Source organism: Toxotes jaculatrix, chromosome 2 (assembly GCF_017976425.1).
Source record: "Toxotes jaculatrix isolate fToxJac2 chromosome 2, fToxJac2.pri, whole genome shotgun sequence".
Taxonomy (NCBI): Eukaryota; Metazoa; Chordata; class Actinopteri; family Toxotidae; genus Toxotes; species Toxotes jaculatrix.
In genome coordinates, this window is record NC_054395.1 from 3,800,221 (window position 1) to 3,825,484 (window position 25,264).

The 25,264-nt window shown below is 41.9% G+C and overlaps 1 protein-coding gene and 1 pseudogene across 1 annotated transcript in view; one reads left to right on the forward strand and one right to left on the reverse strand.

The window, feature by feature from the left end:
* The first annotated feature begins 1,604 nt into the window (after nucleotides 1–1,604).
* LOC121177317 lies at nucleotides 1,605–1,704 on the forward strand (annotated as a pseudogene).
* A 566-nt stretch (nucleotides 1,705–2,270) lies between these two features.
* Nucleotides 2,271–25,264, reverse strand: part of LOC121198412 (paired box protein Pax-7-like) — a 50,096-nt gene continuing 27,102 nt past the window's right edge. Inside the window, exons 6-9 of the mRNA XM_041062548.1 lie at nucleotides 22,751–22,916; nucleotides 21,799–21,998; nucleotides 8,933–9,200; nucleotides 2,271–2,428 (exon numbers count right to left, since the gene is read on the reverse strand). Coding sequence (XP_040918482.1) covers nucleotides 2,313–2,428; nucleotides 8,933–9,200; nucleotides 21,799–21,998; nucleotides 22,751–22,916 — 750 coding nt within the window. The 3' untranslated portion in view covers nucleotides 2,271–2,312. The remainder of the gene's footprint in view (nucleotides 2,429–8,932; nucleotides 9,201–21,798; nucleotides 21,999–22,750; nucleotides 22,917–25,264) is intronic.

Here is a 25,264-nt window from a genome sequence, read left to right on the forward strand (position 1 = left end):
CACTTCCTGCCGATCTTTCACATTAAAAGGGTTGTGAGAGATTTGTGCTCTTTGGTTTTAATTTGAAACACCAATGCAGGAAGTGTTGAGTTTCACTGACATAGCTCGGGATGCACTGTGGAACGTACTGTGCAGCATTTGCAAAGAATCCTTGTCATATTGAATTTATCAAGACAAACATGGAGAAACTGTGGAGTTCGCATTAACAACAAATGAAAACAGAAGTAGATCAGAAACTAAACTATGATTAAAAAAAATATGATAAAAACATAGTTATAGTGAAATGAGAAACAGCGGCCTGTCTTTTATAGAAGGCCGTTTCAAATGAAGGTCCATTTATCTCTGTAGTTGAGGTAAATAAAGTCTGTTATTTGAGAATATCCAGTAACTTCATTTACTGACACACTGAACCCCTGATTTTATTTAAACCCCCCATTTTCCTCCTAACACACTTATGAAACAACACACCAACGGTGAGGTGAGAGGAAATTTTAGGATTTCAAGCATCAACAGCAAAATTTTGCATCTGTAACCATCCACAACCATACAAGAGTTGTCATGGCACAAGATCACTGTTAGTATATGGTTTGCAGGTATGCTCAGGTGTGTGAACATTCAGTTTGATATGTTTAAGAGAAACATGATCCACCCAGCATTATATTTACTCAAGGAAAGCATTTAGCATGTAGGAAAGAATTACTTATGAAGGTAACTGTAGGAGATACATGTCTTAACTAAACAAAAAATTTCCAATTGTAAATGCAGATATGACTTATCAAAATCCATTTCTTAGCCTAAGTGTAATTATGGAAAGTTGGCTCGTTACCTAGTGGTTGTTTTTCATAGATATACGCAAGAAACAGACATTAAATTAACAAGAACAAAAAAAAAATTAATTTAAGTAAAGAACTGTCATGATTGGCACCGAGCTGGCTGGAGAAAAGTCTGACTCCAACCGAGTGGATGATCACACTGAATGTCATCAGCTGCTCAACCAGGAGCATGTTTGACCTCCAATCGTCGCCAAAGCTCTTCGGGAGGTCCTCAGAGCAAACTCAAGAGGAATGGCTGAAGTAATCCACATCAGTCTGCTACGGAGGTGTTCATCTCCTCCACATGTTCGCACACACACACATACACGCACATACACGCACGGATTCCTGAGGGCTGACACTTTTTTTTTTAAGCTGCCAATATTTTGTGCTGATATTCATTAACTGAACAGTTGAGCAGTTTCACTCAAAAAAATATAGAATTTAGGTCCACCCTTCCTGCCCCCTGGCATTTTATTCTTCTGAAGGTAAAAAAAAAAAAAAAACAACAAAAAAAAAGTCTGTCTATTTAGGCTGCAAGACAGCAGCTGAAAATCGTGTTTTTGCTGACCTCCAGTGGTTTCAGTTCTCACCACCCATCCGTGATGCTGTGTGTGCTCAGGACTACAACACACTTGAATCTGAGGTAGCGTTCGTGAGCCGTAATCACATAACACGCACGGTTTTGTATGGCAACACAACCAGACAAATGTACTAATCAACGAATCCCACAGTCCTCACACTTTAAAAAATCAGTTTGAGATCTCTACTATTGCTATCACTTCATCATGTTGTTATTTCGATAACACATTTACTAAAAATTGGAATGATACCGAGAAGATGGGCCCTGCGCAAGGATGACAGGGGATAGGGGGGCTGTTTGCAGGGATTTGAGTGTGTGTTTTTCTCTTTAGTATTTATTTAGTATTTATTATCACGATTTTTTATTTCTTTTGTTTTTACCTTCACTCTCCTAACCCCAGGAAACGCTGTCTTGTTTTGTCTGCACTGCAGTTGGATGTACAGCAAAGTGACAATAAAGCGTGATTTGATTTGATCATAAGCATCTATCCTGAGTGTGAAATACATATTAGAGAGCAGGTCACAGGCTACACTCTGAACCGACTGGCTAAGGGTTCACATGGTAACAGTTTAATATCCCTAGTTTATATATATCTAGGAAATTTATGCTGTGTATAAAATTTGGGGCAATATGAGCAACAAATAAAAAAAACAGTGAAAATCCTTGTGGTGGATTTGATGACATCGGGGAATGTTTAAAGCTTGGACAGCTGCATCATTCAATCCTGCAGTAACATAAACTTACATAAATATTTATATATTTTAAACAAAACCCAAAGAAAAAAAGCTAAATATCAGCCCCTCCACACACACACACACACACACACACTACTGGGAGATATGTACGGATGGTAGCAGGAGGTGCAGGTGGTGCTGGTGACCAGGTTGTCATGCTGTTTAAAACGTGTTAGGTGAGCACTAGTAGGCCTGGCCAGTCTCAACCTGCAGCAGTCCCAGAACAGCTGAGTGGTCGGCCAGCTTCATCCTGCGCTGGCTGGACAGGCTGACGTTCTTCGCCAGGTAATCCACTGCAGCTGGAGAGGACAGGAGACTAAGTTAGAGACAGAGCGAATCCTCTTCAACTGCTGAGACATTCAATACCGTGACACCTCAAATGAAATTTGTAAGTCTGGTCAACTCTTAATTTTAAATATCACAGGACAGTTGTATTGCAACGTCTCAAAAGATTCATAATCAACACATGCAAAATTTTGACTAAACCCGTGTGTCAGTTGTCTTTCCTTTCCACCATCTTATAGCAACAGATGATTCCTGTTTTTAAGGTTTTGTTAAGGCAATTCAAGGCTCTTGCTCATTGTTCAGGACAGAGGGGGTGGTTAAACACTAAAAAGTGAGCAGGGGCTTGAAGCACAAGACGGGACATGTTTATGCTTTTTAAAACCAAATCCGCCATGTTTCCCTTCCCTTAATCAGACTAAAACTTAACTACACATACAATTTGAAGCACCAGGTTTCAAGGTGCTGCACTTTGCATTGCAACCATTCACCCCGGTAACCCTCCTACAAATGAACATGAATGTACATGAACTTCCTGGACAGTAAAGACAGTCTTCTAGAAAAAAATAATTTCAAGAAGACAGGTTTTGAGACTTTTGAGTATTTGGAGCAACAGTGTGTGTGTGTGTGTGTGTTCATGAAGGATTCCTGGCACACAGGAATAATATCTATCAGGCTTTGAAACGCTCACGATATGTGTTAGTAGGATACGTTCATTGTTGGTTTGGTTCAGCACATGGGATTTGATGACAAGAATAAATATTAATAGGCTTATCCCCTAACATGTATTGTTGTAGAATTGTTTGAGGTGCGTTCAGTCACACTGACTGTCAAGAGGATGCTGCGTTTGACAGACAGAAAAACAGCGGCCTACAGTTCTGCTTCCACAGACAGAAAGACAAAGAGACAGGTAGTCACTAGAGTAACTCTGATTCTTGGAAAGCTGGCATTAATGCTCAGCATATTTTCTTCTCTCGGAGTTGTGGATGTTGCCCCTCCCTGGTTTAGCTGGTGATAATTTCTCTTTTATAGGGCCGGAGAGAGGAGGGCTGACAGCAAATGTGATGTGACATGGTGTGTTTGGGTGTGTGTGTGTGTGTGTGTGTGTGTGTGTGTGTGTTTAGGCTATTGGGGGGGGCGATAAGTAAGACATGTCAGTTAGGATGCTAGTGTGCACAGAAAGGAAGCTGTCACTCTGTGCTGAGGAATGAGAGAAAGAAGAGCACCTATGGGTGGGCAGGTCTGTCTGCCAAGATGCCAGTCACCCAGACAGCTAGTGGGGGAGCAGTGTGTGTATGTATGTGTGTGTGTGTGTGTGTGTGTGTGTGTTTCACAAGGATTTAGCAGGGCCCTCTAAAGGAAGCTGTTTTTCCTGTCAGCCAGGTTTATACCTTAAATCCCTGTTGAGTAGTCACACTGAGAGTCCTCTGCCTCCAAGACAGAGCTCATCTGATAACACGCACTAAAACGTATGCACACATGTACAAACACAGGTGCACACACATACTTGTGCCTCAACTATTTTGACAGTATGTACTTTAATCTGTCAGGAGCTTCCTGAATTAGAACAACAGAAAAGTCAAATGTCTGTAAACTGTTAAATCTGTCTGCAGGAGGGGCGGTGGGGGTGGGGGAGGGTGGGGGTGGGGGTGCAGAGGGCCAAAGCCAAACCACCAACTTCACATCATAGAGAATCAGTTAAGGCATCAGAGGTGTTCTCTTCCAGAAGTCTTTTTGAATATATAACCTGAGTCCTATTGCTGTAACCAATCATATTGGTTTTCAGACCTTGATCAGACACAGTTTGAAGGTAAATCAGAGGTGTTTGCAAATTTCAAAAAACCTGAATTATCTATTAATATCAAGAAGAATGGGTAAAGGCATCATAGGACTTATGTCTGTATTCTCCACCTAATAATTTCCATCCAGTGCCAACGTTCAGTAGCAGTGCAGGAAGTGATGTAGTAGGGGTGTGAGGTGGTCAGGTTGATGGACTGAGTTCACATCCTGCCATAGACAGGATCAACCAACATTTGCCTGTAAGTGCAACCTTCATCCATCCATAGTTGCAGTGAACAGATATTGTACAAAGTGAGAATTAAACAAACAAAAAAAAAGAGTTTGTAATCCATAGTTTTACAGAATTGTCCAACATTAACATTCTTATCTGGTGATAGCATCGGGCAGCCAGTAGACTAATGCAAAATGGCCGCATACAGCACAGTGCTTGTAGGCAGCTTTCAGCTTACGCACAGCGTTTTACAAGTAAACCCACTATAGCACTGTGGATTGGGATGTGGCGGCCAATTGTGTTAGCACTGAGATTGTACTGTGCTGTCAGCACCATCAAGTGCATGTTTTTCAAATTATAAGAGTTTCCTGGTTGCTGTGACATATTCACCAGTTTACCAGGAAATAAAAAAGCACAGGCTGTTAAAATGTACCGACTACATGCACAAAGTAAACCTTTCCAGTGCAGTCTGTATTCTGGCAGCCACTATGCTGTCGTGTTTCTCCGATTGGTGCATGGTCACTCCAGACTGTGACCGACAACTTAGTGTTAAATGTTCTAAATATATTCCCCAGACAGGTGACAAATGAAAGGAAAACTCTGAATAAATGAGTGGAGAAACATAGCAAATGCCCCCACACAGGGCACATGCGGTCCCTGAATGGAACTGATGGGTATGAACACGATGTGAATCATATGCTGTGGCTGAACACCAGATCTCAGCCCAGTTGAAAACCTGTGGGAGATTTTGGAGCAACATGTTAGACAGTTCGCTCCACTACCCTCATCAAAACACTAAATGTGGGAATATCCTTTGGAAGATTGGTGTTCATCCCTCCAGTAGAGTCCAGAGATTTGGAGAATAAATGCCAAGGAGAATTGAAGCTGTTCTGACAGCACACGGCACACCTTACTAAGACACAGTTGGCTTGTCACCCATCTGTTTATTCAGCGCCCCCATAATCTGATCTTATTTAAAAGTTAGATACATATTTGACATTGTGTTTTCATGAGGATTTCAAAGTGCACATATTCACACCTGTACCCTGTCTGATCTGGGGGCATGGTTTGAGGGCTGACTCAACTTTATTTATCCTGAACTTCTGTAGTTTCACAGCAGAGTTTCACAGCTTTCCTCTGATATGAACCCATGATGCTCCATGAGGCACACTCCATAACGGCAACTGTTATTGCAACTAGAGATTGATGAGGAATGACATGAATGCTATGGCAAGGGGGAGCCAGGATGACAGGTCAGGGGGGAGATATCATCATCATCATCCCCACACTTCAAGATTGGGTACCAAGCCCCTACAATGCAGACAGGCTTTACCCAAAAGCAGCTGACCTAAAGATTGAAGATCAGAAGCAAGCTGGAACCTCCGTAGCCGATTACCAAGACTAAGAGAAGTACCTTCTGAAACACTACTGGAAGATGAGAATGTAGGATTATGAACAATCCCTACTGCAACCATCACTGAGACCAGCAAGTCAGGAGAATAAACCGGATGTTCGCCACCCAGCCATTCAAAGTGTACTCTCAGTGGCAGGGTAATAATGATGATAGCAATACTGACAGCAGACTCACAAAGGCTGAAGACTGAGCAATACTGGAAAAAGATGTGGGAAAAGGAGGCAACCAAATACTGCCTGATAACCTGCCTCTGCACAACATGGAAGCTCCTCTCAGGTATCATAGCAGCTAAGACGAGTAGACACATGGCTCAGTACATGAGCGGGGTCCACAAGAGAACTGGTAACAACACCAGAGGTGCAAAGCACTAGCTTCTGGTAGATAGAGCAGTGCACAGTTTGGTCTGTCTATAAGACCAGCAGACCAATCTTGTAATGGCTAACCAACCAGACATAGTAGAGGTGGACAAGAGCAGGAGAAGGCTGTACTGATAGATGTAGCACTCCCAAGCGATAGCAACATCAGGAAGCATGAGAAGCTAGAGAAATACCATGGGCTGAAGGAAGATCTGGAAAAGATGTGGAAGGTGAAGGCAACAGTGGTATTCGGAACATTAGGGGCTGTGACCCACAAACTGGGCAGATCCCAGGAACAATATCCGAGATCTCTGTCCAGAAGAATGCAGTCCTAAGAACAGCTAAGACACGGCACATGACCCTCAAACTCCCAAGGCCTGTGGTAGAGAACAATGATGAGAACAGTGATGCTCACACAGTACAGCTAGCATCCGCACTTAGCTCAGCAACACAACCCAACCTGGATTTTGTTATCGCACACAACCACTACTTCAGCTACCATTCTTCAAATGTGTCTTCTTATCACAAATGATACTAGCTCCAAAACACTGTTGAATTACCAACTGTAAATGATAACCCTTCCAAATGAATGGCTGTGGTGGGTGGCCAAACTATGAAACTATTTCAGCAGAAGGCCTCATATGTAACATCTTTGAAAGCCCCCTCGAGCAATGCTCAACTGGGACACAGTTCTGCTGTACAGTAGTGTCCTAAGTACACACACTGCAAACACTGGCCTTTGAAGATGTTCTCATACATAATAATAATAAAGGTAATTACTGTAAAATGGTGAATCCATTATCCTCACATACTCTCCAAGATGACTTTTTGTATTATCAATATTTGATCCAGTTGGTCCAATAAAGACAAAAGCATTAAGCGCCATAGCAATGTTTGTTTTTTTCTATTTATCTCATTAATGTGTGTAGGGAGCCAATGGGAAGCCAGAATACTCTGCCAGAAGAAGTCCCTATTGTGTTTTACTCTGGCTCAAAACATGCAAGCTGTTTTTTTGGCATTTGTGCTCGGTGAGCAACTTCCATAGGAATAAGTGGGGTGCCATCTTGGAACATGCTGCCCAGGATGTTAACCTGCAAGTATACTGGTCAAAGCTATGACAATAAGAATCAAGTTATTAAACCCAAAAAGTTTTAGTCTTCAGAATTTTCAGGTTACACAGTTTCACATGTAAAAGAAGCTTAAATATCAGCTTTATTATTATTATTACAGTGATTACAACCAATAACCTTTTTCTTTTTGGCTGCTGTTCAACTCCACCTGAGAAAAGCTCACTGTTGTTCCTCAAAATGTTCCTCATAAAATTACTATATGATAATCAGCTAAAATGATTAAAATGCAGTGTCGTATTTGGTATTTTTGTGCCTCGGTGCAAATGTGCAATTCTTTTTTAATTTAATTTGAATCCTTTACTGTGCCTCAAGTTGTTCCCAACCGGGGGAAATTACTCTCTGCATTTACCCACACGCTGTCATGACTAGCCCCTAAGGGGGTTGTTCTCTGAACTCTTTTGGACTTCTGAACTCTTGTTTAGTTTAAGTTTTGTTTATAGTTCCTGTTTTATTTTGAAATCACTGCCCTTGTGTATCTTGTCTTGTTCTACTTCCTGTCTCTGTCTTGTTTCCCTCCTTTTGTGATTGTCTGCCCCGCCCTAATTGTTTCCACCTGTTGTCCCTTACCTGTTGTGTATATATAGTCTGCGTTTCCCTTTGTCCAGTGTCAGTTCGTTTTTTGTCTCATGTTTTTGTCTCATGTTATTGTCTCATGCCTTCGTCCTTCACGCCATGGTCCATGCTTTTGTCCCTTGCCTTTGCCTTGTCTCGTTCCTCGCCTTGCCTCTCGTCATTGTTTCCCTAGTCAGGTTTTGTATTCATTTGTTACTTTGTTTCTTGTTTGGTTCATTTTCCTCGTAAGAGAGATTTTGTGTTCTAGTTTTGGTAACTTTTGTTTTAGTGCCTTTTTCCCCTTAATGGGTGATCTTTTGTTTGTTACTTTGTCCAGTTAGTCTTCCTCCTCCTCAGTGAGTGATTTTCTGTTTGTTACTTTGAATAAATAACTGTTATTTTTGATCTGAGGGGTCTTGCATTTGGGTCCAAGTCCTTGCCTTCCTAAAGCCGTGACACACGCATGCAAGTAAACACACACACAAAGCATGCACATGCGCTGGAGACGCTGGGGCAGAGGGTACCCAGGGAGCTGGGGTGGATGGGTGCCTTGCTCATGGGCACCACAGTCGTGGTTGTGGAGGGGGGCACATCGTTGGTCGAGGGATCGAACCGGCGACCCTCCAATCTCAGGCCGGTCCAAAGCCGCACTTTTCTTGCTGCACTAACTGATACAGGGTGGGATTAGCAACAACCCACTTCACATTTGTGAATCAGTGAGGCTTTTTAAAAATTTCTCTACCACCCAGAGCACTTTACACTACAAGCCACATTCACCCATTCACACGCACATTCATACAGTGCTTTTCTATCACACACAGTCACAGTCAGTGATGATACATCTGAGGCAATTTGGGGTTCAGTATTTAGCCTCAGGACACTTTAGCATGCGGACTGGAGGAGCCAGGGATTTAACCACTGAGTTTCCAATTAATGGACAGCCTCCTGAGCCACGGCCGCCATGCATGTGCTGTATCAGTTAGTGACAGAGAGTAGTAAAACAATCAGGCTTTATGTTAAAATGTTGTTGTTGGTTAGACTGAACTAACAGAACTCACTCTGGCCATACTGACTGTACTGGTAGCCGGCAGCTGCCACAGCTGAGTCCATGCTGTAGCTGGTGGTGCTGTATGTGGGGGGGCAGTAGGACTGGGATGATGGGAGGCTGTCCACCGTTTTAATAGAGGCCTCAGCTGAACGTTGGCTGCAGCTGGCTGAGATGGAGTTGGATGGAGCAGAGTCCAAGGCGCCGTGGAGCGGCGAAATGGAGAAGTCGTGCTGCGGCTGGGAGGAAACACCACCTGGGTTGCTCAGGATACTCATCACCTGCAAACACAGAAGGATGTTCTCAGTTGGATTTTGGCCAGGCTTCTTCTGTCCAAAAACTTTGGTACAAAGCAAGAAAGCAAGCTTTCCTGTAGTGCCACTAAAATGCTAACAATGGCCGCAAGATATCTCAAAATCTCATAATCCAACAGTCAGACTGCGCTAAACATTTGCTGAAAATCTGCATTGTCCCCAGAGGATGAACCCTTTTAATTGTAATGATCACATGGCCTTTTCTCTTGTGCAGCCCTCAGGGCGAACCTAGAATTTTAGCCACACATCAGATGAAGCTTGAAGAATAGTTAAATGGTCATTCTTTTGTTAATACTGTGATAATATCAGCTTATTTCCAAAGTCAAGGGGACAGGTTGGAAACTGCTGTGCAAAGCTATTTGGAAGAAAACTCTCAGATGCCCATAAAACTGTCAAAATAAAACCCAAGAATCGTCCGCAAACAGAGTAAAATTGGTTTAATGGAGGACCCTGGTTATGGGAAACTCAGTGTCTCAATGACTCAAAAAAAAAATCTGTATCTTTATCAGGGTATTCACTGATATCTAGTCATTCTGAGTGTGAAATGATTTTTTCAGAATTTTTTTGCTCATTTATAGAAATAAAGTTGTAAATAAATAATAATAGTTTGTGACATCTTTGACAAATGATATTTTGATGTATTATCAACCTTCTTGCGCGATGGTTTTTAAACAGTTAAATCTTTGAAAACCCGGTTGGTCTGGTGATTGTGTTGGTTTGCTTCAGAGTTGAAAGAGGGAAAGAAGGGAGGAGAGAAAAAGAGTGGCAGATAGAGACACAGGTAGAGAGGTAGAGAGGGGGGGCTAGAACCACCAGGATCCCAGGAGGTGTCAACGCATGACTTGGGTGAGGAGGTGAGGGGTTTCCAGCAGCACTGATGCTTCTATTCAGGGCAACAAGGAGGTGGCCTGTCACTGCAGAGCAGCCCATTGTGGTGCCTGAAAGCGGAAATTATTCAAATCTTCATATTTAGCATAAGCTCACACACACATCAGTTAAAGGAACCTCAATTAGAGGGTGAAATATCTGGGCAGCCATGACACAAGAAAGCACCAGGGTTCCTCACTAGTGGCAGAGTGTAGCTGGAATATGTCTGAGCTGAGTTGTGTGTTGTGAAACTATTTGCTCTTTCTACGTTCAACTAATATCAACGCCTCATACTAAGGCCAGTGTTGATGTTAGCTGATGTTGTGTAGCACTGGAGACAATGCTCCCATCATGACAAGGCAAAAAAAAATCATCGCTCCTCACCCGCCCTACTTGCCAGATTTGGCCGCCTACGGCTTCTTCCTCTTCTCCAAAATGAAATTCAAAATGATGGCTCTCAGTTTTGACGCAGTGGAGGAGATCCCATGTTATGATTGACATGCTTAGTAGTGAAGCATTTTAAGTTGATTTAAAGTCTGTTTTACCACATCATTCTTTAAAAGTGTGATATGAGCCTTGTGTGATGCTGTGTCTCTAAATGGGGTTTTGATGGGTCGGTCTGAGTCTAAAGTCTCAGATCTAACTATATCTATTTATCTATCTATCCAATTTTTATTTCCCACCCCACCACCCTGAGCACATGTCTGTCCAAAGCAGTGGAATCAGTCTGCAAAAAAAATGATACTGATGGCCTTCAGGCAGGTGGAGGGTGTATATGGCCTCACCCTAAAAGATAATGTGCTTTCTTTGTGTCACACACTACATGATTCATCTAGAAATGGTAGTAAAGTGATTAAGAAGCAGCTAGTTGCAGGAAATGAAGACGAATGCAGTGTAAATGAACACAATGTGCCTCCTTTCAGATAAGTGAACATTTCCCACAAATACTTTGCCTTTTACATGATTTGAATGTCCTCGGCTGTTTTAATGACGCTTTGTTTTGTTTGTGCTCCTGTCAGAGAAAAACCCTCCTCTTTTGTTGGTTACTGAGCTCAGTCTGCTTCTGCAGCTGCAGCACACTGATAGCAGTACTGCTCACAGATAATATAGCCTTGAGCTAATGCAGGGCATCTTAAACATTCTCACCAAGCACTTCGCCAGGACAGTATCCACAAGTGGTCCAAATATTATTTATTTATTTATTTATTTTTAAATGAAGAAGTTAGTGCTGGGATGTTTGAGTGTTTTTTTTTTCCCTCTTCATAAACCAAAGCATGGACCTGGAAATGTAGAGTATTTCAAGTTCTGGACAGTCTCAGTCACTACCTGCACTGATTAAAGCTAAACTTTGTCACACATTTCTCTATGAGTTTAGAACAGTATTTAAGCGTAGGCAGGAGAAGGTGAAAGCTTTTGTTAGTGACTTAGAGCGCAGGCAAACAGCTATTTCCTGGAAGCAGTATGTATCAATGCAAACTCAATTTTTATCAAAAAAAAGAAAAGATCTGCTCGATCACACTGTGATCTGAGCACACTGGTTTTTTTTCTGGTGGCAAAAATCCACAACACAAGATCGTATTTTATAACGTGGGTAATATTATATTTATTTCTGTGGTTGTAGTCATCATTCCATCCATCCATCATCTCTTCCAATTATCCTCTTAAGGGTCACCGGGAAGAGGGAGGGTACACCCTTAAAAGGTCGCCAGTCTATCACAGGGCTGACACACAGATACAAACAACCATTCACACTCACATTCACACCTGTAGACAATTTAGCGTCACTGGTGAACGTAATCTGCATGTCTTTGGACTGCATCGGGGGAACATTCAAACTACACACAGAAAAACTCCTTCCAGCGGCTTCTAACCCAGAACCTTCTTCCTGATCATCATCATACCTTTAGATACTATGCAGTAATCAGGCTGGAGCCCAAGTTATATTAACATTACACCCTACAAGTCAGTAGTGTCAAGCCCTCATGCTTTGTCTAACCACATCTGAAAGAGTGTTCAGCCTCAGGTGGAGTGAAACCCTCATAAAGGGAGAGGGGCAAGACACTGTGAATCATAATGGATGATTAGAACTGAGAACTAAATATGTGGATTTGTTAAAAACCACATTGTTAAATCTCAGTGACTATAACCAGCAATTATCACATCTTAGAAAACAGACCCAACTTCACTGATGTGTGGTTCAGCTGTGGTGCAGAGAATCCTGCCAGCTGTTGTATGCTGCATACCCAAGCCGTCCCTGACCACGCACCAGCAGTTAATCAGACATATGCAAAAAACTGAGTTTTTATGATATTGTAATAAAAAAAAATAGATGTGCTTTATGTGAGTCAAGGTCATCTCTCTACTCAAGGATGAAAGGTAGTGAAATGTCACACACACAGATAGACAGAAGGTGGATCAGGTGATAAGGTCCCGTCTCAAACAGTGTGAGGAGTCCTTAACAGATGAAGAGATGAGAGGAGAGACAGAGGTGTGCAGATGTGCTGCAGTTATCTCTGTGCCACACAGAACCATCTCCTACATTCACATCTGCTCCTCAGCCTGTCGCTACTCTACTTTGAAGTACTATCCACTGCATCATCTCAGTTATTTTTTTTTGCTCCGAATTCAGCCCTGCAGCTTAGCTTTTTAGTTCAGTTTCAAAATAGTGAGGGCACTATAATAAAATCAGGTACTCTGTGTTAAAGGCTCAAGGGTACAGTATGCTTCAAGCACTTCAATTGCTTCTTGGATTATCAAATACCACCTGAAACCCCCTCCCTTCACACCTGCCCAGTATCAACATTTACGTGGCTTTCCAAAACAGACAAATCTGGGGTGTGAAAGTAAGCACAGACTTAAACCTCTCTCACAAGAACTCCCATTTTCATTCTCCACACATCTACTTCCATCACTTTTCAGGTGTACAAATGAGTGCAACACCATGAATTCCCTCAAGGAAAGACTGAAATCATGCTCAGTTACAGCCTGTGCGATCCATGCCATCTCATCTATACCAGAAAACCTTTGAGTGTGGCCAGAACAGATATCAACACTAAACACTTCATACAAGTAGTTCATTGGTGTTCATGGGGATATTATCAATCAGCTCCAGCTCAATGTAGATATTTGTATGAATATAGAAATAATAAACAAGAAATGTCAGGGCAGTGTAATGTGTTTAAGGTAATTTATGCCTCATTCAGAGGTAGCCTCAGTGAGGCAGGCTGTTAAAAAGTTGACTTTGAGGTAGCTGGGTTATTCAAAGAGCCTCTGCATTGTCACACTAGTTCCGTGAGGAGAGATGTTCAACAGTTTATTGTCTTTTCAAGGGATTTCTACTTAGGTAGTTGACTGTTACAGATTATTTAATGGCTTAAAGGCACATAAAAACAATTATCAGTTAACAGGGGTGGCCTGAAAGGTTGAGGCTAAGACCCATCCCCTGGGCAAGTTAAACTCGCATCAGGAGTCTATCTGTATGTGTCAACGCACATCAGTCATCAGCAGCTCCTTCACAACCTTCCTCTCAACCAGCATTGGACACGGATCAGATGCTGCCCAGGCACTGATACCAAGAATGGACAAGCAGAACACAGTGAGTGTGCAGATGGACAAACAGAGGGTGAAGCTAGTAAATTACTCAGTGTAGTGATCACTTTCTGTGATGAGCTGACTTGTGTCATGCTGTACACAGGTCTGCTGTCAGAAAGTGGTACTAGAGACATTACTAGAGATTTTGTTATATAGTTTGTCCACCTGAGAGACTGACAAGTTGATTTTTACACTGTAAACTGTCGCATTGGCATCATCTCATGGTCACTATTCTTCAATAACCACATTCAAAGTCTGGATTCCAGCTGCAGTTAAGCTTACATGATCGCTGAGGCTGACTGTAGCATGGCGATATGGTTGAGCGAGAAAGAACAGCATGCAACAGTCATTCATAGCGTGATGTGTTGATGTTATCTTTCACTACACTACATAACTGTATTATATTTGCATTTAAAGCATAGTGTGAGATTGGGTTTCTGTTGTGGGTGGATACAGCCACTGGGATTAAGGCTGATGTTGCTGGTGTCACACAGGATCTATCACTGTCTCCCATGGAATCTTAAGTCAGATAGTAATTGGAAAGAACATTGAGCACATCAGTGTTGAATGCAGAATATCTGATGCAATCCGAGGTAATTATGCGCTCAGCTTATGCTATTTTACTATAAGCAGATATGTTTTTTGTCAGAGGCTGTAATCCTCAAAATGACAACTCCCCCATCACTGATGAAAGAAAAAATCAAATTCAAAGGAATGAAGAAGAAATATTTAAATATTCAGAGCTGCAGCAACAAACAAATGCAGTCAGAACTTGATTGAACTGAAAGACAAATATCATATTACCTTATCTGAGGAAATGAGCTTTTGAGCTAAACCCAGAGACAAACAGCAGTGACCATGGTATGCACCTCTGTGGCAACTAGCACAAGAAAATATGGACATTTTTGCTTTTTGCTGTCTTTGAAAGTTCTTGTAGTGAGTACTCACTAGTGCTTATATTTCAGCCTTGGGTCCCCATCAAATTGTCCATGACAATTGACCAACCTCAACTGGCAGAAGTTAGCACTTCTTTACTAGATATGATCAATTCATCTTTATTAACTTTATGAACTGCAGCCCTTTAAAGTAGCTGTAATTAAACCTCTCCTTAAAAAATTCTTCATTATATTTCTCCTGTATTAGCGTCTGTGCATTGGCTCTCTGTAAAATCCAGAATAGAATTTTAAATCTTGCTGGACAGCACGGCGGCACAGCGGTGCAGTGGTTAGCACTCACAGCAAGAAGGCTCCAGGTTCGAACCCCTGTCTAGGCTCTTCTGCGCAGAGTTTGCAAGTTAGAGAACTTGCAGACTCCTGCCTGTGTGGGTTTTCTCCGGGTACTTCAGCTTCCTCCCACAATATTAGCTACTCTACATTGTCCCTAGTGAGTGTATGCGTGAGTGGTTGTCTGTCTGTGTCTGCCTGCGATTGACAGGCGACCAGTCCAGGGTGTACCCTGCCTCTCGCCCATAGTCAGCTGGGATAGGCTCCAGCTTCCCGCGACCCTGACGGATCAAGCGGCATAGAAGATGAATGAATGAATCTTGCTGGATTAAATGGCCAGGTACCATCATATCTCAAGGAACTCATAGTACCCTATTGCCCTTCTAGAACACTGTATTCCCAGAATGCAAGCTTAGTTGTGGTTCCTAGAGTGTTTCCTAGAGTCTGGGCAGCAGAGCCTTTAGCTATCATTGTTCCTCTACTGTGGAACCATCTACCAGAACCTGAGAAACAGAACAGCACAATGGTGACTAGAGTAAATGGACTCCACTTATACGGTGCTTTTCTAGTCTAATCAACCCCTCAAAGTGCTTTCCACCACAAGCCCAAATTCACCCATTCACACATACATTCATATAGAACTTAAATACAGTGCTATGACCTTGATGTATGGAGTCTAGGTTGAGTTAAAAATTATTATAATGTGATTAATTACATTTGTTTTAAAGTGATGTATTTACATTAGTACAGGAGATTTAACCCCCCACCCCCCAAAGCTGTCTTTTCCTGGGCTTTTATTAGGCCTCTATTTCAGACAATTATTTAAATATTACAGTAAAATTTACAGTAACTCCATCCTCTGTTGTAAGTCTTTGGCATTTTTTGGTTTGTTTTTAAATGTTGGTTTGTGTTTCTTTGTGATTGTTTTTGCTTTGGAGGACATTGACCTGCAGAAATTCAGTGAACAGACCCATCCACTGCATGCCTAAAATTTAGTATCTACACACACACAATTTCCAGGTAATCAATTTGTATACCAGTACATCCATGCTGGGCTTTTTCCTTATGTGAAAACAGCAGCTTAACATTCCCCACTTTTGCAAGGCCTTACACTAAGCCTACTTTTACCCTCTCTTAACACCGCCCACTGGATTTCCCTCCTGCAATACCTCTACTACAACTACAAAGTAACTGTCTTAATGAATTTAGGTCAAGAGCCTGTTTTGGAGCTGGCTGGGGTCAAACAGCAGCTGACATTATCTGCTACTCCTCTCCGTGATGACATGTAAATGAACAGAGAGATGCTCACAGAGCTCACAGTAACATACATATAGACACACAACCAAGTAGAAATGTATGTTTTTTGTTTAGGGAATACCTTCTTTGCAATAGGCAAAGACAAAGTTACTGACAAGGTATAATACAACAGTGTCATTGTAGCTGTGAAATTGGCTATGTCGTCCTGCATCTGCACTGGGAACAGAGCTTGTGGTACTGACTTTGTTGGGTTTGGTACACGTTATTTTGAAGGCTCAGGAAAAAACGGCATTGGTTGGTTTGTTGTAATTAGTTGCAGTTAATGCACATCACAATTTATTTGAGTGAATTTTGGTTTGTCTGTTTGTCTGGATGTATCCAAAGAATGATTAATTATGACTTTGGTGACCCCTTTCCTAGCATTGCAATTAGGTCGACGTTTCTCCAACACTGACCCTTTGGTCCATTACAATGAACTCCCACTTGCACAGGGCTATCATGCAATGGGAAGACAGTGATCAAAATTACGCATGCATGACTTTTTGTCCACCATATTGATTAACATAAATGAAAGTACATTTCCACTTTGTTAGCATGCAAATTCTGCAGTAGCTTAGAGTAAAGTGTGGTCCATAGAACTATTTTGACATAACTGTTCCAATTGTAAGTATTTTTTGTCACACATGTAAAAAAAATTATAGTCTTATATTTTCAAAGGTTTTCTGTTAGTAAAAATATTTCAAGTTCGTTTTTGGTTTGACTCAGAAACAGTGTGCTTGGCCAGTCTCTTAGATAACTTTGCTTCACTTTGCTTCTCTTATCTTTAGACTTCAACTCTCTGTGAAAACCTTCAGCTGAATTCTGTCTGCATCGGTGGATTTGAATGCAATACAGCTCTTGTGATTGCACCAGTGGTCAATGCTGACAGTTTCCTGTTTGCCACCCAGAGGTGAGTGACAGTGACCACGACTACAGGTCAACCGAACCACTGAACTGAACCTCAGACCAAATCAAAGGCCCTGTTCAGACCTGGCATTAACATGGGTGATCTGACCACAAGTCACAGCTCTAAGTACAGGTGTGAATGCACCCACTATGCATTGAGGCTGCGTTCCAGATTCAATCACTCAGACCACATTCGGAGGTGGTCTGAGATATAGGCAGTAATTCAGAGGTGTTGAACCAGGCTAGCTGGAATCCTAGCTGAAACCAGAAGAATCCTGGTTTGAGAATTCAAGATATTGAGTATGGTATCCAGTATTCTCAGCAGTCACGGTACGAGCATTTGTAAAAAGCCGATCCCATAAAATAACACAGCAGATGGAAGTTTCAGGTTGTAGTTGTTAGCACGCTGCAGCCAGTCAACGCCTACAATCAATTCAAACCACAGGAACTAGAAGGGCTTAAGACTTTTCTACCCACTCACTCAGTCAGACAGCACCCTGGGCTCTGTTTAGAGGAGAACACACTAAGTGATAAATAAAGAAAAAAATATATATCCTACAAACATTCCATCAGTGGGTATGATTTAAATTCCTCTGCTTTTCTGGCAGATTTCTTGAGTAGGTCTTGTCTTTTATTTATTTATTTGCTTTAAAGCTCCTTGCGTTGCTTCTTGCCAAAACGAAGGCAGTGTCTGTTTTTCAGGCGATTTCTAATTAACATCTACCCCCCCCCCACCACAACCACCACCACCCCCTGCCCCCACTCTATTCCTCATTATGGGAATGATGTAAATATATGTGCTCATCCTTTTTGATTTGTTGACATGGGAGCGTGCCAGTTGACAGCATGCCCAGTCAAAGGGCTTAGTGCTGCAAATTCTAATAGCAGCTGAGACTAATATTAGGCACCGCGCTCATTGACATTCAGGTGCACACAGCCGTGTCAACACGCTGCGAACCGGGGGCTGCAGGAGGACATGCACAGGAATGGGGGTGCTTTTATTTGTATATTTTTTTGAGGGGTGTAGCCCCCCCCCCGTGCTCAGGCTTCTTGAATATAATTCAGCACATTGCCTCTTTTTTTGTTTTTGTTTTTTTTAAAGAGGTTATTGTTAATGTTAATAGAGGTGTATAAAGTATAGTGGTGCAGGGTGCGGGGGTGGGTGGAGGTGGGGGGGGGTAGGGCGGTAGGGGAGCCCCCCCAACCCCACCTCCTTATCTCAGGCCGACAGTTGTCAGGAATCACGAGGAGAGGCCTGAGTTAGCGAGGCAGGCAGGCAGGCCTGGGGATATGGATCAAAGAGACAGAGCTGGAGAACCAAAGCAGCTCTGATCCCCCAACACTGAAACCCACTCTATTCTATCCTTACTCACCCGCTCTCTCTCTCTCTCCTTCTCTATCTCTCACCCCGACATCAAATAGCGAGCCAGAGAGCTCCACCATTCCAAAGCAGGCTAAATCTTCCTCTCACAACAAACCAGAGAGGAAATGAGAGGAGAAATGTGTTGCTGCTTTACTCGTGTGATGTGTTGATGTGTTGGGGTCACTGTGGGGAGTAATAGTTTCATCTTCAGTGGCAGGTCACTAAGTTGTCTGACCTGACAAAAAGGGATTAAGGGCCCAGCATCACTGCCTGTCTGACGGAAAAGAAAAAAAAAAACTCCTTACCACTTAGAGAGCTCTAAAGCAGAATAGATTTATGGGAATTTGTCAAAAAGTGTGGTTGAAAATAAAAAGCTTTATTTTTGCAGTCTCTCTTCGGGGGGGGTGGGGGGGGGGCTTGTAACAACTCTGATGGTGAAGCTGTGAAAAGGGTTTCTATTTACACATGCAGTTCCATCACAGGGAAAGCATTTCATACTGTCATTTTGTCTTTCTGTCAATAAGACTTGGAATTGGCTGCACACCATCTCCACATGAAAGTCAGCCTCTAATTCTTTCCCATTCAATTTGAGAGGAGGAGGCGCAGAAATGGCTTGTGTGAATTACATTCCAAATGCAATATAGCTGTTTCAAATTGAATTATTGCCTGTCAGACGTACAGCATGTGGTCTTCCTGCAAATTTTGAAGTGGAATCTTAGGAAATTCGCCCTACATTGTTATCTCATGTAAATGCCTGGGAACATGATGAAAGGGTCAACGGCGGTGAACACATAATGGAAAAAGCTTCAGCTGGGGACTTGGAGCCATTCAGAATAGACTGAGAGGACAATAAACACAGAGCGCAGCAGCATTCACTGCATGTCAGGAATGAATACAGTTTCAATCAAATCAACTTACTGGAGCTGTTTTGATTTAAATTTGATTGGATTTTTTTGAGTGCCAACTCACATGTTGGCACTCTGTTCTGATATATAGCAGTTGGTATAACAGTCCTTATGTACACATCCATTTATATATGCATGTCTATATATGCATACACACGCACACACACACATATACATATACATATATAAAGTATATATAAAATATATATTTATGTGTTTGTGTGTGAGTATACGTATGTACATATATATAATCAGCAGGATAAGAGAATAATTGCAGACAAATACAGTGCAAAAGGCAAAGCAGGGACAAGCGACAGAATTTCTGCTGTCAACTCTTTGTGAATGGGACGAGCTATGTTAAAATAACATCCATGCAGCTGCTGTTTGACCACAGAAAGCCCCAACTAGTGTTAATACCAACACATTATCACTGCATGAAAAACCAACACTATTACCAGAGAAGAACATCAGTATTGATTCCGTACAGCCCCGGATGTTAACCCACCAACATTAAATTTTTTATGTCCAAAAAAATGACCATTGTCTTTACATGGCAATTATGGTTTGACTGTACTTGTTGTTATGAATTCTAGTCCCCTGTATGGAAATCAAATGTGCTGCATGTCCATGTCCATGTCCATCCGTTTGTTGATGTTCATGGGTGAAGGCAAGGAGAGCTTCAAAAACCATTTCAGCTTCAGCAATGAACTCAGGGGTCAGATGTTTGTAACCTTTAGCAACCAGCTGTACACTGACTATCATTCCAAAACCAGCTAAGCCACTGGAATAGAAATGGAATACCAAAGAGCTCACTGACTGAGGTAATTTTGCTCTATGCAGAGTCACTTGCACTAAACCATATCACGGACAAACATTAGGACTACAGGATACGGTACTTGGATATTCTTGGATATACTTGGATATCATATCATTAGAGCAGCCTGCATTGACAGCAACATCTTTTAATTATAAAATGAGAGACTGTCTGAAATTAATGATCACAGTCATTAGTCAATGAGATTATTTCTTTTCTGTTTTTTTTTTTACCCTGAAGAGTGGAAAGGATTTGTTCTTCAAATGAACATCTTTTCTGGCTGAAAGTTCAAGCCAGAATCCATTAGGGAGCCATGGGGTCGAACAATGCAGTTAATTGCACAGACTCTGGGATGGGGGGGATTAATTGTAAAATTTGATTGTTCTAATTCACCCGTTAGCAGTGGGCTGTGTGCAGTTAATGAAGCACTCGCTGACTAAAAGTAAAATCTTCCTAATGACTCAGAAATATTCAATCTCATCTGCTCATTTCAACAAAGTATGTTCAAATATATAGTATTATTATATATATATAGTATTATATAGTATATATATATAGTATTATTTATATATAGTATTATATATATAATAATACTATTATACCTGCACCTGAAACTAGATTTACCGCCTCGCATTTGTTTTCCTCCACCAACCAGTCAATTTGCATGTGAATTCTTTAGTTGTGGCAAAAAGTGTATTTTGTGAGGTCACAGTGACCTGTGACCTTTAACCTATAACCACCAAATTCTAATCAGTTCATCCTTGAGTCCCTCTAGACGTTTCTGTCAAATCTGATGCAACTCCAACAAGATCTTCACAAGAATGGGATAGAGGAATAATGGGACAAACAGATGGACAGGCAGACAACACAAAAACATATGTGTCTGTTACATGCATGCAAATCGTTTTAGGATTATTCTAGTTTATTTTAATCTGTTTGAAATAAATCTGATTTCTCTGTTGAGAATTTTAGTCAGTTACTTTTTGTGTATTACTTATTGAAAAAGTATTCACCTAACATTACTAAGTACTTAATAGCAGAAGTATTCAGCCCACCTCTGTCAAAGGTGACTCCCAATTTTAACGAACTGTGTAGGAAAGTCATGATTTAATGAGCAGCCGGCAAAACACAATGGAGCTGTTGACCACAAACAGCTGGAGCTCCCTCTTAACTAAGCTGACACGTTCACATACCATTTAACACGTCTAAAAGCCCAGGAGATTTCTGGATGTACCTGTGACAAGAGACAACTTGTAAACAAGTCCAGAGTTGCCAGAAGGAGGGATTCCTCCTCTTTTGACAGAAGCTAGCCACTTCTCCTCACATCCAGCCCACTTGAAAGCTAACATGTCCTAAACCAATCTCTACACTGAACACACAAAGGTGAAACTGATAAGGATCATCCTATCCAAACTCCCAGCAAGACAGCAAACAAGCCAGCCCACCAAAATGTCAGAGTAACAGGGCATTACTGGGATTAATGCAATACATTACAGCCCATAAGTGAAGAGGTTGATGTTTTGTTCTATTTGCCGTACTTGATTCGTGACTGAGTTAATTTTACCCAGCATGAATGTCTCTGTAGTCCAGCAGGTCTTACCTGTGGGGCAAGTCCATTGCTGACAGGATTGACGTGGTTGCTAGGTGCGGCAGAGTTCATGAAAGTGTCAGAGTAGCTGGAGAAACCGTGGCGGTTGGAGGCCAGACCATACGCAGAGCTGCTGTCAGTGCTGGACAGGCCGCTCTGGTGCATGGTGGACGGAGGTAATGGCTGGGGACGATGTACTGTGCCACCACCATCTAAAAAGCCAAACACAAGAGCACATAAGCTGAGCACCTAAAGGAAGACCATCCAAACACTCCCTGTGCCCTAGTCAGCAGTTGTGTGCAGTAACACGGATCAATTTATTAAAGTTTTCAATGTATGATTTTTAGTGTTATTTCAACCAAGATGTCTGCAGTAAGATGTCTCTTATTCATCCAGGATTAGAGTGCTGCAGAACAAAAATGTATCCTTTTTTTTAGGTAGAGATGTCCGGAGTCAGTCCTCACCATCGGTATGTGGGCCCATCCTGATCTTTTCTTACTGTACTTGTTGCACTTCTGCCCACAGCCTACAGATTATGCTTTGAAACTCTCTGTTTCAAAGCATGAATGGACTTCTTACACACATCTATTCGTAGTTCCACTATACTGTGTAGTTGCACTATCTGAGAAACCTAATCCAAGTTTTTCAGTTGGAGAGTGTGGAAACTCTAACGTCATTTACAAAGTTTACAAAGTACGCTCCGGTGAGAAATGAAAGAAAAAGACCTGAACAAATGAGTGTAGCATCATGCTGAATGCAGATGCAGATGATGTGAATCTTTGAGGGAAGAGGCTTTGGAGCAACCCTTTATCATTAAGAGAATATCTATTGGAGAAATACTGGTTGTAGCTACAGTAGAGTTCCACACAATTTGAATCTCTATAACAAGGAACCTGTTGGTTTTTACTTTCATTTGTTACCCATCTATATGTTAAATGAATATAAAAGTGTAATCTGCTCTGACCTTGGGACAGAGTGTTCGTTGGGTAGCTGGACTCCGGCAGCTGGTATGTAGGAAGCGTTGGCATCCCTGTGGGAGGAAACCCACCCGGCAACAGATGGTTGAATGCTGCTAGCTGACTGGCTCCTGCTTGTTTTCGCCACCTGGCTCTTCGATTGCTGAACCACACCTGGAAAAAATAAATAAACTCATAAAAAAATGAGTGAAAACCAAAAGCATCGGTTTCATTAGTCAGAGTGGGCTTTCCCATGTCATTGCCATCTAATGTCAATTAGACATTAGATGGCAGCTTAAGGCATATGTCTTCAGCACACAGGTGAGGGGCAATTATTCTCTCATGGGAGTGTCAATCACCTCATATACATTAAAAAGTATACACCTGTGCGCACAAGATGGGCGGAGCATTATCTATTAAGATTGTGGTTGTAAGAATTGTTTGATGAAGATCCAAGAGGGACCCTAAATGTTAGCATGATACAGCCAGCGTCACTGATGGCTGTGGTTGTGTGCTCTGTTGCACTGTAACGACACCCAACACAGTTTGGTGATGTCAAAGTGTACTGATGCCCCGAAAATCATTAACTTGCTGATTAATCATTGTGATTATTATTATTTATCTCAGTTTTACTACATCAGAAGAGCTCAACTCAGGAAACTCTGAAATGTCAACAAATTGTAAAAACAAACAAAAACCGATCTCTGGAATGGAAAGTCAGTGGAGTGTGTGCATGTTTGGTTATGTGTAAATGGAGTGAGTGTGCGTGGTTAATCATGCGTTGTTCCTCATTGACTTCAGATGGATGAATGAGGCCTCAATAGGATGAATGGAGGCCGGGAAAGGGGAGGGAGAGGAGGCATCGACATCCCACAGCTAAATCCTTCACACATGCCTGATCAAAAGCCATGACCACAGCTACCACACCACCTTATAGTTTCACACTTGGTATAGAAGTTGTGGAAGTTTTTTTTTTTTTTTTTTTTTAATATAATAATTATATATATATATATTTCATCCACTAGATCTCCTTTTACAAAAGCACACAATAATAATAAAAGTATCTCTTGATAAAATTTAAACCAGCACCTTGTCTGCTGAAATTTTGTGGCTCTGCTAAGGATTCCATTCATATTCTGCAGTGTGCCTTCAAGCCAGAAACCAGCATCTGAGTACCATTTCAGATGAAGAATTAACAGATGGGCGAAAAATTAAAGGAAAGCCAACATAAAGTGTCTCAGTAAGGTGTTGAGCCACCATGTGCTGCCAAAACAGTTTCGCTGCTCCTTACCATTGATTCTCCAAGTCTCTGGACTCTACTGGAGGGATGAACACCAATCTTCAAAACATATTCCCTCATCTGGTGTTTGGAAGATAATGATGGAGAGAACTGTCTTACACGTTTCTCCAAAATCTCCCACAGGTGTTCAACTGGGCTGAGATCTGGTGATTCTGATGGCCATAGGCCCTGTGGGAGAGACCCTTCCCATCAGGATAGACCTGTTTCCTCATGGGATAAAGGTGGCCATGTAGAACAGCTGTGAACTGATCTGCAGTGACCCCACCTCCTAAGGGGTCAAGTGGACCCAAACAATGCAAGCAAAATGCCCCCCACAGTGCATAACAGAGCCTATACTGTTCTCTTGGTGACACCACATGCACTCGTCCACTCATAAAGAACATCCTGCAAGATGACTCACTGATCATATCACTGTTTTCCACATCTCTGTAGACCAGGACATCTGGTTTCTGCGCCACTGAAGTCTCAGATTCAATTAAATGATTTTCAATTCAGTTTTATTTATATAGTGCCTTCCCACAGAGACCCACAGCCTGACCCCAGAGCAAGCACTTAAGGAGACAGTGGCAAGGAAAAACTCCCTCAGATGTTTGTTCATCTTTGTGATGAGGGCTTGATGCTCTGCAGTCCTACTATAACATCCCTCTGTGCGTAACTGTGGACAGACTGTTGTTGCTGACACAGTCTGATCATGTAATGCACTGACATTGTCAGTCACCTGACTGCATCACGCTCATCAAATGAACTCTATGGACCACAGTCTCAGACCCTGTTTCCTGACGTCTTCCCATAGATCTAAATGCAGATGTCACTTCCTGTTGAAATTCAATCCAGTTGAACAGTCTCTATGACTGAAGCTTCTTCCATCCAACAGTAAACCACCTTTGCACCCATGTGGAAGCATCTGCATTAGTTATGTTTCTTTTAATCAGGCTTTTATGCCTCCGAGCCGGCGATAGCGAAGGCCAGAGGCCGGAGGCATTATGTTTTCGGATTGTCCGTCCATCCGTCCATCGTGGATTCTTCTACGCATGATATCTCAAGAACGCTTTGAAGTCTCTCTGTCAAACTTTGCACAAATGTTGACTGTGACTTAAGGCAGATCTGAAAGGAGTTTGGAGGTCAAAGGGCAAGGTCACTATAAGCATTTTTTATAAGCATTTTTTTATAAGCGTTATTTATGTTTTGCATGGTAATGCGATATCGTAAGAACCGTTTGAGG